Consider the following 16,476-nt stretch of genomic DNA (forward strand, 5'->3'; position numbering starts at 1 on the left):
CCTTCTTAAAATGTCGAATGTTACATTAGCTTGGTATACACTGTATGGTGACACAAGCAAAACATACACTTGAAATGACTGTGTGTGTATTTCCATGTAACAAGTGGTAATACATGGAAAAGTGTAGCACATGTAACACATATGCAGCCAGACAAATCTATTAACAAAATAAAAAATGGAGCAGAACTACAAAGTGAACACACCCCAGTGCAGTGGAACAATTTTTCATTCATTGTTATGGTAAAAGGGTAAAACGGTTCCCTAACAGATATAGTAAATATATATAACCTGTCATTCTGCCCTACTGGTTAGCTGTGCATGTTCGGGTTCGATTACCGCCTCGGGTCTATGTGCATGGAGTTTGCATGTTTTTCCCGTGCTTGGTGGGTTTTCATCTGGGTACTCCGGTTTTCTCCCAAGGTTAGGCTAATTGGTGTTCCCAAATAGCACCGTTATGAGCATGCCAGTGTGTGTGTGTGTGTATGTGCCCTGCCTACCATCCAGGGTGTACCACGCCTCATGCCCTAAGTCTCCTGGGAAAGGCCCCAGGCCCCCAGTGAACCTGTATACAAGACAAACCGGTACAGACGATGATTGAGTTTTCCCAGGTCTTTGTTCCAGTATTCAGTTCTTCAATTTCAGTAAGTTAGTGCTCATGATAGCATCAGATTTTTTATCGTGACTGTCATGTGTAAAACCTGTTGTGACCCAACTGTTGTAATCTGTCCATCTCAAAGTTTTATGTACGTTCTGAGATGTCTTTCTATTCACCACATTATAAAGAGGGCACTCGTCATCTTGTCCACTCGTGTGTGTGTGTGTGTGTGTGTGTGTGTGTTAATTCCCCATTCTTCAAAATAAGGATAGGACTGAACCTGGGATTTTTGGTTCTAGATATAGAAAATGAATTATTTTGATGATTTTTTTTTTTTATTTACTTAAATGTGATTTGAGGAGTTTTCACCCTAGTTAGTAAAGATCATGAAGTTTCTAAAGGAAATACATATATCATGATGCATAAACTGGCATTACTATCGGAGAACTTCAAAGTTGCAAAGTTTGATAACACAAGAGATTATACAAAAGCCGGAAATTTATGTATTGTTACCTGTGACGTATTTTTGTGACTATACATTATAATATAGACTATAAAATTATTTATTTAAGACAATAAAACATATTGACGTGAATAAAGTTGTCGATTTGACGTGGAGGGTCTAAGGCTAAAACCTATTGGGTGAAATGCCTGACTGACAGGATAAGGCGCCCGCCCATTAATCAGTAAAATAAGCGCGAGCGCCGACGGGGTGAGTGGTGTAAAGCAGGGCAGGCTGGAGCCTCGTTAGGAGAACCGCAGGCGAGCGCGAGAGACTCAAGCGTGGTGACACGCGCTGCTTATGGTAAGGCCGTTGTGCAAGATTTCAAATAATGAGTTCTGAAACTTTGACTTTTCAGAAGTTTAAACATTCAGTTTTACATCATTGCTGTTATCTAGAATGATTTGGCAACTCAAGCTTTTACTCCAATTGTAATGTTGTTGTTGTTTGTTTTTACACTTTTCATTGAATCCACTAAAATAGACTAAAATCTGTCATGTAAAAACTGCTGAGAATGAAAGATATTTTCATCTTTGAGAAACTGAGACAAATTATAACCTGTCTAAAAAAAATTACTTTCCACAAAAAAAAACAGACTTTAACTTGCATAAAGTACACTGCTGTACAACAATAATGTTGGCTTAAAGCATTTTGGGGATATTTAATATTTCTAAAAAATGATTTTGAGTTGCTACTAGAGTACAAAACATAGGCTTGTCAGGGCTGTATCTTTATCAGCTTCTGATGATTCTGTTTTGTGGCTAGGGATGGCAGCAGCAAATGAGAACTCCGTGCAGCAGCATTTGTACTTCTCGAGCTGTGGTGAAGAGGACAGCAGTGACACCAGCGTGGAGGACTGGGTGCCCAGAAGTGTGTCGCTAAGAAGTCCATCTTCTGCCTGCCAAACCCCAAGAGTGCAGCGCCACCGCACCAGAAATAACACACCAGCTGCACCAGTCTCGCCATCTGTGCCAACCTCACCGATACCTTATGCTGCCTGGAGAAAGCTTAGACTTTGTGATTCCCCCAGTACACCAAAGGTAACATTGCAGCCCTTACTACATTGCTTCAGAACAATGGTTTGTACATTTATAAGCTTCAATTAACAGAACCAAGTATTCCCTACCCAGAGTCTGCTGTCCAAGTCTGCACTACCTTACTCAAGCACAAAGCCATGTCGCAGCCAGAGAGTCCTGTACCGGCCTGCTGCATCTGCCCCTGCACCCTCGGTCAATATAAACCCTTTCACACCAGATACAGTACGAAGGAACAGTGAGCACTGTAAGAGGAAGAACTGTAGAAGTGATGGTGATGATGATGATGGGTACAGGTAACCCAAGCTTATATAAGCAAAAGTATTACATTCCAGCTCTGATGTCATCTTGTTATGGGAAGTGACATTTCAAACATGTCGCATTCATTCCCTGCAGGTTAAAGGAAACGCACACTTCATCTGAAGATGAAAGCTATTTTCTGCCATCTAAGGTATGGCATTTCTAGAAACAAAATGTTTTTTTTCTGTTCTTGCACAAACATTTGCCTTTTAGAGTTTAACTAATTTATTGCCAATATTAAGACTTTGTGGATGATCAGGCAGAGAATGGGTCTTCTATGAAAAAAATCTTATTGTTAATAGTGAATAATACCATGTGGCTCTTGGGCATCACTTTGTTCATTGTTTAAAGACTGGCAAGAAAAGTAAGTGAAAGCTGATCCAAGACTGACCATTTGCATGATGGTAAGGAAGCCTCATAAAAAATCTTCTTTCTTAGTCTTATTTACAGGTACATTTTTGATACATTTAAGAAGGTAAAACTATGTTTTCGTCAAATGCAATATGCCAAACATTCACAAGAGTAGATTTTTAGATGCGTGTCTAATGCTTGGTCCTTTAAATTCAAGAGTTTTTGTGGTTACAAATTAGGATGCAGTGATGTACCCTTGGTTGTTAACTTGAGCGTTCCTTGATATCAGACAACTTAAATTTCTCAGTAACCATATGTTTGCTTGGTATCTGATAAGGGAAAAGTATGGCTGGTAGTTTGCTGCTACTGGCAAACTTGACAGACCAGTGGTGAACATTTGTTATTAGTGGCAAACGCTTTCAAACCTGTGGCAACTTTTTTTTGACAAACTAAATTCTTAGCTGCAAATTTGCAAAAAGCACTTAATTTTTGAAGGGATGAAGTGAGAACAGTTGCATTTTGAAAAATCCATGTAGCCATTTAAGTGTTTGTGCTAAGCATTCCAATCTTCTCAACATTTGATTCCAGTCAGAATAGTTTAGGTGTACATAATGATGCTGACTAAATTAGTAGCTCTATATTATCTAATCATGTGTATAGGGAAAAAATGATTGTTTATACAAAATAAAGTGCCTTATTATTGGTATTGGTCATCAGCCACTTGTTTGAAAATCTACAAAAACCCAACCATCTGTGGATCAAATACACCATCCAGGATTTGTGTCCTTTGTTCCATCTGTTGTCACTCAGAGACCAGCAGTGCCAGCCCTCATGCTGTCACGTTATGAGAGTGAGTTCCTGGAGCTGGGCCGGATTGGTGTGGGCGAGTTCGGTGCTGTTTATCGTTGTGTGAAGAGGCTGGATGGCTGCATGTACGCCATCAAACGATTGCGCAGGCCACTTGCAGGTTCAGCCAATGAGTAAGTGTACACTAGAACAGACGGACAATTACTGTACTTTCCTCCTGCCCAGATTGATGATTTTATAAAGTGATATTTGTGCATATGAAGGAAAAAAATGTGTAGAGAAAGTTTGTTGGTAAAAAAAAAAAAAAAAAAAACTGAGGGTCCAGGTTACTAGGGCATATTATGTGTTTTGTCTGCAGGCAGTTGGCCTTAAAAGAGGTATATGCCCATGCTGTGCTGGGACATCACCCACATGTTGTGCGTTACTACTCGGCTTGGGCAGAAGACGACCATATGATCATTCAAAATGAGTACTGTGATGGTACTGTGTCTGCATGATTTTGATGGTTTGAGAGACAACAACTAAGGGAACTTGACATATTCTGTCTTGGCCAACTACTGGGCACAAGGATACTTTATACTCAGGGTATTGTGAAATATTGTCAATTTTGCAGGTGGAAGCCTCCATGATGTCATAACAGAGAAGGAAGAACAGGGGGAGTTCTTTAAAGAGCCAGAGTTGAGGGATTTGCTACTTCAGGTCTCAATGGGACTCAAGTACATCCATGCATCAGGCCTTGTCCATCTTGATCTCAAACCCAGTGAGGTTTTTTTTTTATTTTTTATTTTTTTTTATAAATGTTTTTTTGTTTGTTTCTTATACTGTATAATGTTTAGCTTTAAATGAATATCTACTCTCTGCTGTTGAGGTAACATTTTCATCAGCTATTGGCCCAGCTCCAGTGCTGGAGCAGCAGGAGACAGTGAAGAGGAAGATGATGGACACACTTCATCAGGGGTAGTTTATAAAATTGGTAGGCTGTTTAAATTGTGAATATCCAGGATGCCTTCTATAGACAGTTAAATGGCAAAAATATTATTGTTAATCTCAAATGTTCCTCTCATTGTAGGGGATCTTGGTCATGTCACCTCCATCTCAAGTCCTCAGGTGGAAGAGGGAGATAGCCGCTTTCTAGCATGTGAAGTTTTGCGAGAGGTACCCTGGGGTATTACTTGGGGACACATGCATGTTAGTGCGTGCGCGCGCACACACACACACACGTGCACACGCACACAAATCTAGTCTTCAGTTCTGCAGTTACAGACAGGCCTTTGAATGCTGTACCCCATTGAATGCTTTAGAATATCAAGCTCTGACTTAATGTCTGAGCTGGAATTGTTGTGTGCACTATAGGCCTTGCTCATACACTTTGCAAATGTTTTTGTGAAAATGCTTACAAAAGTTAGCTTTTTCTTTATCAATCCTGTAAAAATGATTTATTATTTTTTTGCTCTGACTGTCTTGCAGGACTACACACACCTGCCCAAGGCAGATATCTTTGCCCTGAGCCTGACAGTGCTGTTAGCAGCTGGAGCCCCACCACTGCCACAGAATGGAGATGAGTGGCACCGCCTTAGGCAGGCGCACTTACCCAGCCTGCCCAATGAATTAACGCCAGCCTTAAGAAATATTTTACAGGTGTAATTCTATGACAGGAAATGTAGTCCAGAGACACTAGTTTACATTTTCATGGCAAACTCTTGTCTATAGGTACAGTATATTTATAAGGTATAGGTCAATAAGGTATAATTTAATTCAATAATTGAATCATGCTGAATCATAATTTGAATATTGAGTTTCAGGGACATTTAATATTTTGCATTGACTGCTTGCTGTAAAAAAATGCTTTTTTTTTTAATTAAATATAAACAGAGTCTCTCTGCTCAAATGTTTGCTGATTTAAATTATGCTAGAGAATAATGAGTTGGGGGGAAAACCCCCATGCTTTGTTGGTTTTAGACACTAACATTGAAAGTGTTACCCCTTATGTGAGGCATTGATGTCTCATTGTACCAGAGTGGCAGACAGCAGCTAATTTCTTTATTGGATAACAAAATGCAGTGCTAACCAACAAATTTGCCGCAGAATTGCTGGACGTTGAGTTGCAAAGTTGTTTGAAGCAAGTTTAACTTGTATTTTCTAGATGATGCTGGACCCTGATCCTGCTGTGAGGCCATCCTCGTCTGCATTGTGCAGGCATCCAGTGCTGCGCAGAGAGAGAGCTGGAAAACTGGCTGCAGAGCTGCGCAGAGAGCTTAATGTGGAAAAGTTCAGGACTGCAGTGCTGGAAAGGTGAATGAATTGAAACTTAATACTAGAAATGCATTACTATAGTTCAGTCTGACTCCCACTAGGGGGCACTGCTGTCATGGTTGTCTTGTCACCAAAGTAATTTTTGATTGTTATGGAATGATCTATAGTGAGAAACTTGAGTGTCAAACTATGGGTCCCTGATGTCCTCTCTATAGGGAGCTCCAAGAGGCTCGGTTGGCTGCAGTCTCACCTCAGCAACCTGCACTCACCTCAGGATGCACCAATTTGCAGACTGGCTCACTTCCTAGATCAGGACGGAGGCTGGTGGGGCGAAACGCAGCTCGATCCATGAGTTTTGGCTGCCTGTGACCACCACACTTCCATAATGGGCATAACTGGTCTGGAGAGGCTTTGATGGTTTTTCACCATAATGTGTGGATTTCTCCACAATGTTGGTCTTTTAATGATTTTTATCCTTGTAAATAAAGATTTTAAATGCCTTAATCTGTTTGGTGTGGGTTTTTTGGAGGGTAGTGGGTGAGTCTTCATGGGGGCGACATTTGCCAGGAACATTATTTGCATCTAGTCTGTCCTGTCTGCTTATCTCACATGTACATGTCACTTTAGGGGAACTCCAAAATACAGTTAGTTTGTTCAGACAAGACTTATCATGGGAGTGAGGGAACAAATTGGGACTTTCCAGCTTTTTATGAAAAAGCCATGATACTATTTAGCACTTTGCTGTGAGACGATTGTTTTGGTGGAAAGTATTTGTGACTTTAATCAGTGCGGTTTTGGACCAGGGATGAGTTAAAGATATTCTTATTAAGACGGTTCTATATCTCCAGTCTTGAAATATTTACGGAAGCATTTTTCACGAATTCTTGGGAAATTAGGTTCAGTCGACAACTGAATTTAAACCTTGTAATTTACATATTCTCGCCACGTTCATTAGTAAAAATACAAGTTCTGTTCATTTGTCTTAAGCATGTCAGCACGGGGCCAACGGTACAATGAAATGCTTGAGAAGAGAAAGTCAACTTGTATATGCGAGTGTTATTGCACACGGTCACATACTGTACATTAAACTTACACAAAAATACATGCAGTATACTAAGACTTTTAAAAACATAATTTTTTTACGTCATATCGCAGAATAAACCACAACATTTCAATACCACAAAAGCGTAAGTTGTTTACTGAAAGCGACTAGCCGGCTTTTTTTTTTCTCTCTTTTTTTTTTCGCAAGCCAGGTCCACTGGTAAAATTCGTGAGGGGAGGTTAGGTTTTAAATTCGATTTAAAAAACGCTTAATCTCATAAAAAAAACAATCAGCGTTCAAGTTGGTATAAGACAGTTTTGTCCTTTCTTCTACTTATTACACTTCTTTTAAAACACTGACATTTGTTTAATACAGAAAGTGTAATCGGACACCCCTGTTTATACCGCTAATGGACCAGTCGCGATATATAAACTTAAACAGCAGAGAGAATGTGTGTGTGTCTCGCAGTCTGAGAGGTTTCAGCGAATTATGAGCGAATGTAAGATAAGTGGTTCGCTTTATTACTAAAACTGTTATATTTCTTTGCCTATTCACACACAACTAATTTGAGTTTTAGATTAGATTGTGTTTAGTTATTTGGGCTAGCTTACTAGTTAGCATATCTTAAATTATGCTAGTCGCTTATGAAGAAACAACATGGCCGAGTTATTTGGCTTTGATTATTTGAATCCTATGTAAGAGAAAATACGTTAAACAGACAGACAGCTAGGTTATCTTCATTAATGTGCATTTTAAAATCTAAAGTTCGTTATCAGTCTCGGTCTGTCGTTGAACCTGTATTTCTTCTGTCTTGTAAGTTTAGAAAGCTAAGTTAGTGTATGTGGTCAGGCTATTGTAAAGTCATTACAACATTGTTATTTGATGGTTTTTTTGTTTTTTGTTTTTTAGGAAAGCAACATCACGTTGGGGCTAAAGGTATGGTGTGTTGAGCTTCAATTCAAACGCTGAGCTAATATAAGTATAAACTACTAAAAACAAAACTCGGACCCTGTTATTATTAAGGCAACACAATGGTGCTCCTTGAAGTAGTTTATAATCAGAGGTCCATAAATAGTTTTATGACACAAATCATTTCTTGTGACTTTCATATCAGATCTCAATCCAGTTAAACAGTGAGCAAGTGCTCACTACCACCATCACCATCCAAACACAACCGAGAGAAGATTTTATATTGTGCTAGAGATGTGTGAAGTCTGTGGAAAAACTTTTTTTTTTTTTTAAACCTGTATATACAGGCATGTTCGGCTGATTGCAACTCCTACAGCAAAGACAATGAATGTCTCCAGAGGTGATGCATGACCAATAATGAGTTTTCACAAACAAGACGCAGGTTATAGACTGTGATTTTAGTGATGTACCATAGTTGTCGTTGTTATTAGACTGATAATTTAATTCGATCCTGACTAGCAAACATTTCCGGTTCCATCTTTAGATATGTGGGATTCTTTAAAAAGGGAAGCCGGTTTATAATCCTGCTGGGAGAGATTAAATTTTATCTGATTGTTATCTTATTCTGATTATATCTCAGTATTCTTAGCATTAGCAGGTCAGCATGTCCATTTTCTGACTTTCTTGGGAAATCCACATCCATCCATATATCTGGTTTGAATGTGTTAATTTGCTCATCTCTGTGTGTAGCACACACTGGTGTTTAGTTTAACCAGTTGGAGACAATTAAGTTAAAAAGAAAATCCTGTTAAAAATGCAGACTTTTCCTAGCTTTCCTTAACTTAAACCTCTAATTTACCCAGAAATGTGCTAAATCTTGTGCACACTGTTCAGATTTAGATGTATGTTTCAGATCACTTTCCTGCTGAAAACTCTGACTGACTCATTTTAGGACACATTTTAATTTAAAATCTTAGGTCATGTATACAAACATTGTTTTGGGATTTTTATGGCTTTGGGAATAAAACTGCCCTATAACATTACAGATCTCCACCACATTATGTTTTTATTTATGTAAACACCTTTTTCATGCCAAACCGCCAAAACCACCTTGAGGTTGTGTTTTTTTTTTTTTTTTTTTTTTTTTTTCCTGTCTGTCTAGCCTGACAGCAATCAAAGTCAGTGTTCTAGTAGCTTTCAGCAAACTGCAGGCGCTTGTGCTTGTGGTGAGATGACCTAAAAGCTTTTATTTTATTTGACTTAAGTTCATATGGTTTGTTGATATGGATGTAGATCTAATTGTAGATTTGAAGACATTTGCCTACAAAATGCTTCCATTACCGGCCACACTTAATGTAGAATGTCTTCCCCTCTGACCATCCTCCGTACTGTTCCTGGGAACAAATACCCTTCTATCCTCTTTCAGAGAGTTTTATTACAGCTTACACTTGGAACTTCTTTATTATTGCTCTGGTTAATAGTAGGTCAATAAGGTCAGATATGATGTAGTGTAATGTGACTATATGTTCACTTATTTCTCTCTTAATTTTTTTACCTTTACAGAGTGCAAAGGAAAACGCATGATGGACGTTCACCAATTTTCACAGACTCCTCTCCTGTTCATGGCATTCCTCCAGCAAGGACCTTGTCTGAACAGCGAGCTACAGAGGGAGCTAGAGAATCTTCAGTATGAACTAAAACACTGTGCACCCCAGAGTGGATTAACTAACCATATAGTGTATACTCAGGACCATGACGTTGACTCTGACATTGAATGTGATGGTGAGCTGCAAACAGATGGACACTCGTTTCACAGGGTTCTGCTACACGATGATCCTCAAGTTGATCTTGTTTTACCAGGTATTTTTTTAGTACATTTATAACTATTTATTTATTCATTTATTTATGTTTTTTGCTTAGAAGCCATCATACCGAAGTGGATATTGTAATCAATTAGATGACTTGCTGTTAGACTGCTTCTAAGTAAATTTGTTCATTTCTTTTTATTATACCCATATTATAAATTATTACATTTCATTATATGCATATTATTTTCCATGTAAAAGAACTAAAGATGGTGGCTTAGTGGTTAGCACTGTCGCCTTGCACCTCCAGGGTCCAGGTTAGATTCCCGCCTCTGTGTGCATTGGGTTTGCATGTTTTCTCCGTGCTTGGTGGGTTTCCTCTGGGTACTCCAGTTTCCTCCCACAGTCCAAAGACATGCAGATTAGGCTAATTGGTGTTATCAAATGTGTGTGAATGTGTGTGTGCCCTACGATGGATTGGCACCCTGTACAGGGTGTAACCTGCCTTGTGCCCTTAGTCTACTGGGATAGGCTCCAGGCCCCCTGCGACCCTGTGTAAAGGATTAAACGGTATAGACAATGAGTGAGTGCATGAGATTCAAAGATTAGGAAGTCTTTAATCAATTGCCTCTATTATGCAGACTGAGTCTAAAATAAATGGCTTTTTCACAAATGACATTACACTGTACCTGGTAATGATCAGATTAGTGGAATCAGCTGTGTTTAAGCAGAAGAATCACCAAGTTGTGTTGTACACTGGCTCTCGGTGACTGGAATTGAAGAGCTCTGCATTAGTGAAACAGGATGACCATAGAACACATCAAACACAGGATCAAGGAGGTCTACTTTCTCAGCTGTCTCATTCCATTTAGGATAAATGAACTTGCAGAAACTAATATTGCAAAGAATAAAAATTTTCCTTAACATTTTCATTCTGTCAAGTTTTTACTTAACCTGTAGCACAGCTATTGCTCAAATTGCTGCGCTGTTTATTGTACGGCACGAGACAGCTTAACATAATGCTAAAACGCTAATGAATATCACGATTACATCTGCTACATTCCAAGTCAGACCTTAATGTACTGAACAAATGACTCATGTCATGTCAGAAATGTGCCAGGTCAAATCTAGCTACCTTTAGCTGCAACTCTGTGATTAATTTCAAATTCAGAAATGTGTCATTCACTCTAGCCACCTATCTCTATTTAGAAAAAAAGATTAAGCTTAATGATGAGAGATTATGACATGTATATTTTTAGTATGCAAGTAATGATTTCATTTAATTCATATTAGTTTATGTTGTACACTGCCTGAACAAAGAAAAGTTGCCATTTCAGAAGGTTTAAATTATTGGCTTATATCAAGCAAAGACAATGCCTACTAAGTTTTGAAGTGAGTGGTTTAAAAACTGTACAGCATATTATTAATTAAAAATGAAAGAAGAAATCGATTCAGTTATGATTCATGTATTGCCACATTCACTCCAAATTTTGGATCGATTTTTATGATTTATTACATTTACAATAGAGATGCACCAGCTGAAAAGCGAGTAAAGCAGTGATTATTAATTATTGATTATTGACTGGTGATTATTAATACCTGTAAGAATTGTGCTGAACTGTCAACTTCACTAATGAAATGTGGTCAGAAAATATCACAGATCCCTTAAACACTTGGTGAAATTGCATTGTAAAAAATCCCCAGTACAGAGCAGAGCTATGTTTAATAGTGAAAGTAAGAGTAAACAGTTGATTGTTCATTAGAAAACCACTTGTTGGTGAAACTAGTTTAAATAAAGGCCTTAATTTGCCAGGGAGCATAACGATTGGACTGAAAAAGGTCATGTGGAATGGGCACGTCAGGTTAAAAATAGAGGCGGATGAATGTGTGATGATCTGGGTTTGCTTCAGGTCAGGTCGAGGCTCATCAACGTTATGTGGCAATAAAATGTACTGAATGACCAGGTTTTCTCCCCAATGGATTTTCTCTTGCCTGATGGCACAGGTATATTCCAGGACTCAAACTGTGAATGAGTATTTCTGGGAGCATAAGGAATCATTTTAACACATGAACTGGTCAACCCAGTGTGCGCTGTACGCCAAGGGCAATCAAATGAATATTGTAGTATAAAACAGGGGCGGTGTAAATTTTACATATTTGAAAAACAAATATATTTTTACTAGCGCTGCACTGATTAATTTTTTTCTTCTTCTTTTTTTTTTTTTTTTAATATTTGCCGATTCAGAATTTGTCCAATTTCTTTTCTTTCAAAGAAATATAATTAAAAAAAAATCTCAATTGCTTGTATGAATTTTTATAGAGACCATTGCTCTTTTTTTTTTTTTTCCTCCCTAAACAGTTAGGTTTATTTTGGTTGACGATCTGTTTCCCAAACCATTGAAGAAAAAGAAGAAAGACTTTGTCACACAGATGTTACAGTAAAGTTTTTCTGATTGTAAACCCAGCCTATTATTAAGATTAAGCAGAAAGGTCTTGATCAAGGATTTCAACAGTTGCAGCTTGCCAGTGCTTGGACTTCAAACCCCAATTTTCTAATCAGTAACCCAGAGCCTTAACCACAGAGCCTCAAATGCCCTAATGTGTCACTGATGTGTTTATTAGCACTGAGAATATTGTGCATCTACTGTAATCAGCTCAGACCAGTGCAAAACATTAACATAACAGTGTCCCTACTGTCTGGGTTGTAGACTCATCACAATTGATTTATGTGTGTATGTGTGTGTAGTGCCTGTTGAAGAAGTGCATGCAGTAAGGGAGGTGGCTGCAGAGCTCATCAGAATGGCAGATGAGTTCAATCAAACCCTTGTCGCTCAGGCTGCTGAGCGTCTGACCAAGAACCTCACAAATTCTTCTCAAAAGGTGAGCTCGATCTATAAATTAGTATTTTTTTATGTTCATTTAATATTTAACAGGTGCAACCTGAGAAGCAAACGAAGCAAATGCCTTCTCCTTTTACATAATGCCTTTTCCACCAAAATGGACGCCAGAACCTCATGTTTTTCATGTGTTCAGGAAGTTTCACTGCCATCATTTGTAAACTTTTGCAAAACTGTGTTCTTAGGATAAGCATCAGATACAGGCAGCATTGGGTTTAGAGAATGATGGCGCTAAGTAACAATATGTAAGGAATAAAACACAGTAGGACAACAGGTCTATGCAAAAAAACAAGCATCAGTGCATCCCAACTTATAGTTTTATTGTTGTTTATAAATTCAGAGAATGTGTATGCACAAAGTGGTTCTAGTGGGTGAGTGTTCCACTAAGGCGATTGGTCTGGGGAAACAAAATCTTTTGTCAGGCTAGGGATGCATGGGTAAATGGTCCTGTAGAAAATGCCAGGTGGTAGGGGTGTGAATAAACGATGGCAAAGAGGAGTAGGATCCCACAGCTGTATTTTATTTTTTTTCCCCGTATTCCGAGTGCAGTGTCATCAGGATCAATCAGGATAGTTTGGTATACTTGAGACTTCTGAGGAAAAATAGCTGCACTGCATTTTAAGCAGTGACAGTAGGCATGTCGCCGTGAACTTTTCACGCTCTGCACAGAAGAGTAGATGATGGTTACCGTAGAACTCCTTGGTCTTGATTCTGTGGATCAGGATATTCTATGACCATATCGCAGTTTAGCATGCACGTTTTGATTTGTGATCATCAGAGAACAGACCAATAATATTTGTGCTATCTGCAAACTTGATAATGACTTTTGGGCGTGTGCAGGTGAATAGATAATGAGATGTGTGTAAAATTTTAAAGGTAAAAAAGATCCAGTGCGAAAGATCCTATTCTTACAAAGCAGAATGCTTAGTAAGGTTAAGCTGGATGGGCTGCGACAGTAAAAGAGCACATCAGGTTCCACTTCTGTCAGCCATGAGCAGCAATCTGTTTAATGCAAGTATTAGCTGAAGCTCTTGATACTTGTACTCACTTGTACTTTGTTTCCCCTACAAAAATTTTTAGACATAAGGATGATTGAGGTTTTTCATGCACTAATATTTCTGACCATTTAATTCTTGCACAAGACTACTTACAGAGTAGTGCGAATTTGGAGAGCTCTCATTTGGTAATTATATTTTCTTTCTATTACTTATCTATATAAATACAAAATATTTTTACGTTTCATACATTGGAGGACCTGAAACCAGTCTCAGACAATTTTCTGTATGCAAGTCTGTATGTCTGTCCAGCCAGATTTTGTCACAGCATCACACAAAACTGGCTAAACAGAATTTTATTAATATTTGTCAGTCTTTCTGTATTTGGCTAGATTAAACCTGCGCCATAAATAAAATCACAATGTTAAGTAGAAGGGAAGTTATGAGCAGTTATGTGCTAGATTACATCACAGCATCTACTGTAGCGCTTTTTTTGGATGAATATAGCGCTTTTGCCTCAAGCTATATGGCTATATGCGTCACTCAACAGAGCCAATCTACGTGATAGTTTAGCGTGTATCCGTATACAAAAAGCATAAAATCCTCGATAGACACACACGACAGCACGTGCTTGCATCATGGCTCGCTCCAAAAAATGGTATGTACACTATAAAAAAAAGATTTGTTGAACCTTGTGACATAAATTGCATCAAAATGTTAAGTAGAAGGGAAGTTATGTGCCAGATGCTGAAAAGCTTATTTTTAGCTTTAACCTTTTAGCTGTTTCTACTCTCAACTCTTTACTTACTAGTAAGTTACCGAGATCACAGTATGCTTGCTGCTTAAAATTAATTGAGAACCCTTCTTTTTTTTTTGTAGCTACACTTGTCTCACACAAGACTACATGTATTTTAATAAAACAAGAATTCCAGTACTTCTCTCTGTCCTCTTTTAAAACACACAGTGATATTATTTTTTTCACATAACGTATAAAATGTGGATTGTTAGGAATTGCACACTGCGCTGTGTAATTTCCCCATCCAGAAAAATGGAATGAAATTGCATTCAGTATTAAACATTGACTATACAAACCAGTTCTCCATGCCACTACAGTTATAGGTAAACTGTAGAATATGGCGATCACACCCTGCACCACTTGTTACTGAGAATAGGTTCGGCGAGGTAGCTGGTCAGAGCGGCATCATAGCAAAACTACTTCTGCACACACATCCAACTCTAATCTACGTCAACAAAAATGGAAGTGACATAATTTTTTACTGTGTAGCTAAACTCACTATTATGGTATATTGAACAGTATTACTGTAGGTCTCATTGACATGGCATCCTCCCAAGCCTTTACTACTATAGGGGAAACATAACCATGAATGAAAAAGTAAAATGTTTTATGGCTAATACTTGTTAGTTTTGTTTACTCAGTTTTTATCTGTACCAAATAAAATTTTTAAGTAAATGTGTCAACGGTTTTAAACAGTTGCACAAGCGTCAGTCATCTATATATTATTATTATAGACACAAATTACACATTCTTTTAAAGGCCACTTAGTGAATTTTGAGATCTAGGTGATGCAAAAACATTTGAATTTGATATTGCTCTACGGACTATCCATAACCCCTTTCTCTCCTGAAAAAGTCAACTTGGCTTACCATGTTTTGCATGCTGCCTTTAACAACCAATATTTCTTAGCCTATTTTTATGACAGATTTCAGGACACAAGATTTCAGTATGGATGTGGAGAAACCCCACTTGTTTCTTGCCACACTTGACTATTATGCAGTTATGAAATAAATCACCTAATCAGTCCAGTACTAAGAAGCTGTTTTTTTTTTGTTGTTGTTGTTTTTTTCTGTGCAGGTCCTATCATTTAAAAACTTCAAAATGTCACAAATTTAAAACAAATTGTGGTTATGTTTGAGTCAGAGCTTGCTGTCCAGTAATAAATGTGAAATAGAAACTTTAAGATGAGTGGAGAGGATGTTATATTTCTAATATCTTTGTATATGTTCTGCTTTGCAGTGCTGGTGGAGCTGCTTGTCTTGCGGTGTTGACTGCCTACTTAAGGACATGCCTGCTGTGCAGAATGAGAGAATGGTGATGGCGCTCACTTTCTCCCTGGTGAGGGCCGTGTGTGGACATGCACCTCGTCTGCTTCGTGACCTCTGTAACACCATGAGGCAGTACTCCATGTCTAGACCTCGGTGACGCATGTCATTTACACCCAAACGTGACCTATGTTTTAAGGTTACTGTTGTTTTTTTTCAACAATGCTAAATGTTTACTTGTTTGTTAGTAGAAAAAAGAAATACTTTTGAAATGATTGTTGCTTTGTCTTTGTTTTGCTTGAAATTTTGTATGAATAGTTTTGAATGTTTGAGTTTGTTCATGTTTAAGATTTTCCTTTTTCTACAATTTAACAGTAAAGATTGTAAAATATTACTCTCCACATTTGCATTTTTTTGCTGCATTTGTGGTATATTTGAGCAGACAATAGGGTATATACACCAATCAGAAACACTGTAGTGTATGTGTGTATACAGAAAAGAAAAACTTGTATATTTTGATACTAGTACAAGTTATTGTAACTTGTATTAATCTCATGATGTCTCAATAAATTTAGTATTATAATATTTACTCTTTCATAATTTGAGCCAGATGAATCATGGCATTGTCATTTTGGACTTTGCCTGCGCCAACAGGGGAGAAAAAAAATCCAGTGATGGAAATACCTGGTCATTCAGTATATTCAGGTCATCACTGTTGCGGAACCTAGACCTGTCCATCTGAAGCAAGCCCAGATCATAACTACCACCACAGGCTTGCATCATAAGCACTGGGTATGATGGGTACATCACCTCAACAACCTCTTTTCATATCCTGATGCACCTATTACTCTGGAACAGGGTCAATCTGAACTCATCAGACCCCATGTCCTTTCTTCAATGCTCCACAGTCCAATTCTTATACTCC

At 38.1% G+C, this 16,476-nt stretch overlaps 2 protein-coding genes across 5 annotated transcripts; both read left to right on the forward strand.

The window, feature by feature from the left end:
* The first annotated feature begins 1,864 nt into the window (after nt 1-1,864).
* Nucleotides 1,865-6,346, forward strand: wee2 (WEE2 oocyte meiosis inhibiting kinase). The gene is made up of 11 exons (XM_053500637.1): nt 1,865-2,137; nt 2,228-2,427; nt 2,528-2,582; nt 3,593-3,762; nt 3,948-4,069; nt 4,203-4,349; nt 4,458-4,562; nt 4,659-4,744; nt 5,057-5,227; nt 5,733-5,881; nt 6,058-6,346. The coding sequence occupies exons 1-11, from the start codon at nt 1,865-1,867 to the stop codon at nt 6,209-6,211; spliced, it is 1,632 nt and encodes a 543-aa protein (XP_053356612.1). The 3' UTR covers nt 6,212-6,346.
* Nucleotides 6,347-7,310: 964 nt separating this feature from the next.
* On the forward strand, nt 7,311-15,884 carry bida (BH3 interacting domain death agonist). 4 transcript variants are annotated; one of them, XM_053500827.1, is made up of 6 exons: nt 7,794-7,820; nt 8,141-8,193; nt 8,956-9,019; nt 9,357-9,653; nt 12,345-12,478; nt 15,526-15,884. In XM_053500827.1, exons 2-6 carry the CDS (start codon nt 8,182-8,184, stop codon nt 15,709-15,711), a joined length of 693 nt encoding a protein of 230 aa, XP_053356802.1. In that variant the 5' UTR covers nt 7,794-7,820; nt 8,141-8,181; the 3' UTR covers nt 15,712-15,884. The 4 variants fall into 4 exon arrangements, with proteins under 4 accessions (XP_053356805.1, XP_053356802.1, XP_053356803.1 ...); XM_053500830.1 differs by lacking the exons at nt 8,141-8,193; nt 8,956-9,019 and adding an exon at nt 7,311-7,383; XM_053500828.1 differs by lacking the exon at nt 7,794-7,820 and having other exon boundaries at nt 7,868-8,193.
* The last annotated feature ends 592 nt before the right edge of the window (nt 15,885-16,476 follow it).

The sequence above is a fragment of the Clarias gariepinus genome, chromosome 7, assembly GCF_024256425.1.
Source record: "Clarias gariepinus isolate MV-2021 ecotype Netherlands chromosome 7, CGAR_prim_01v2, whole genome shotgun sequence".
NCBI lineage: Eukaryota > Metazoa > Chordata > Actinopteri > Siluriformes > Clariidae > Clarias > Clarias gariepinus.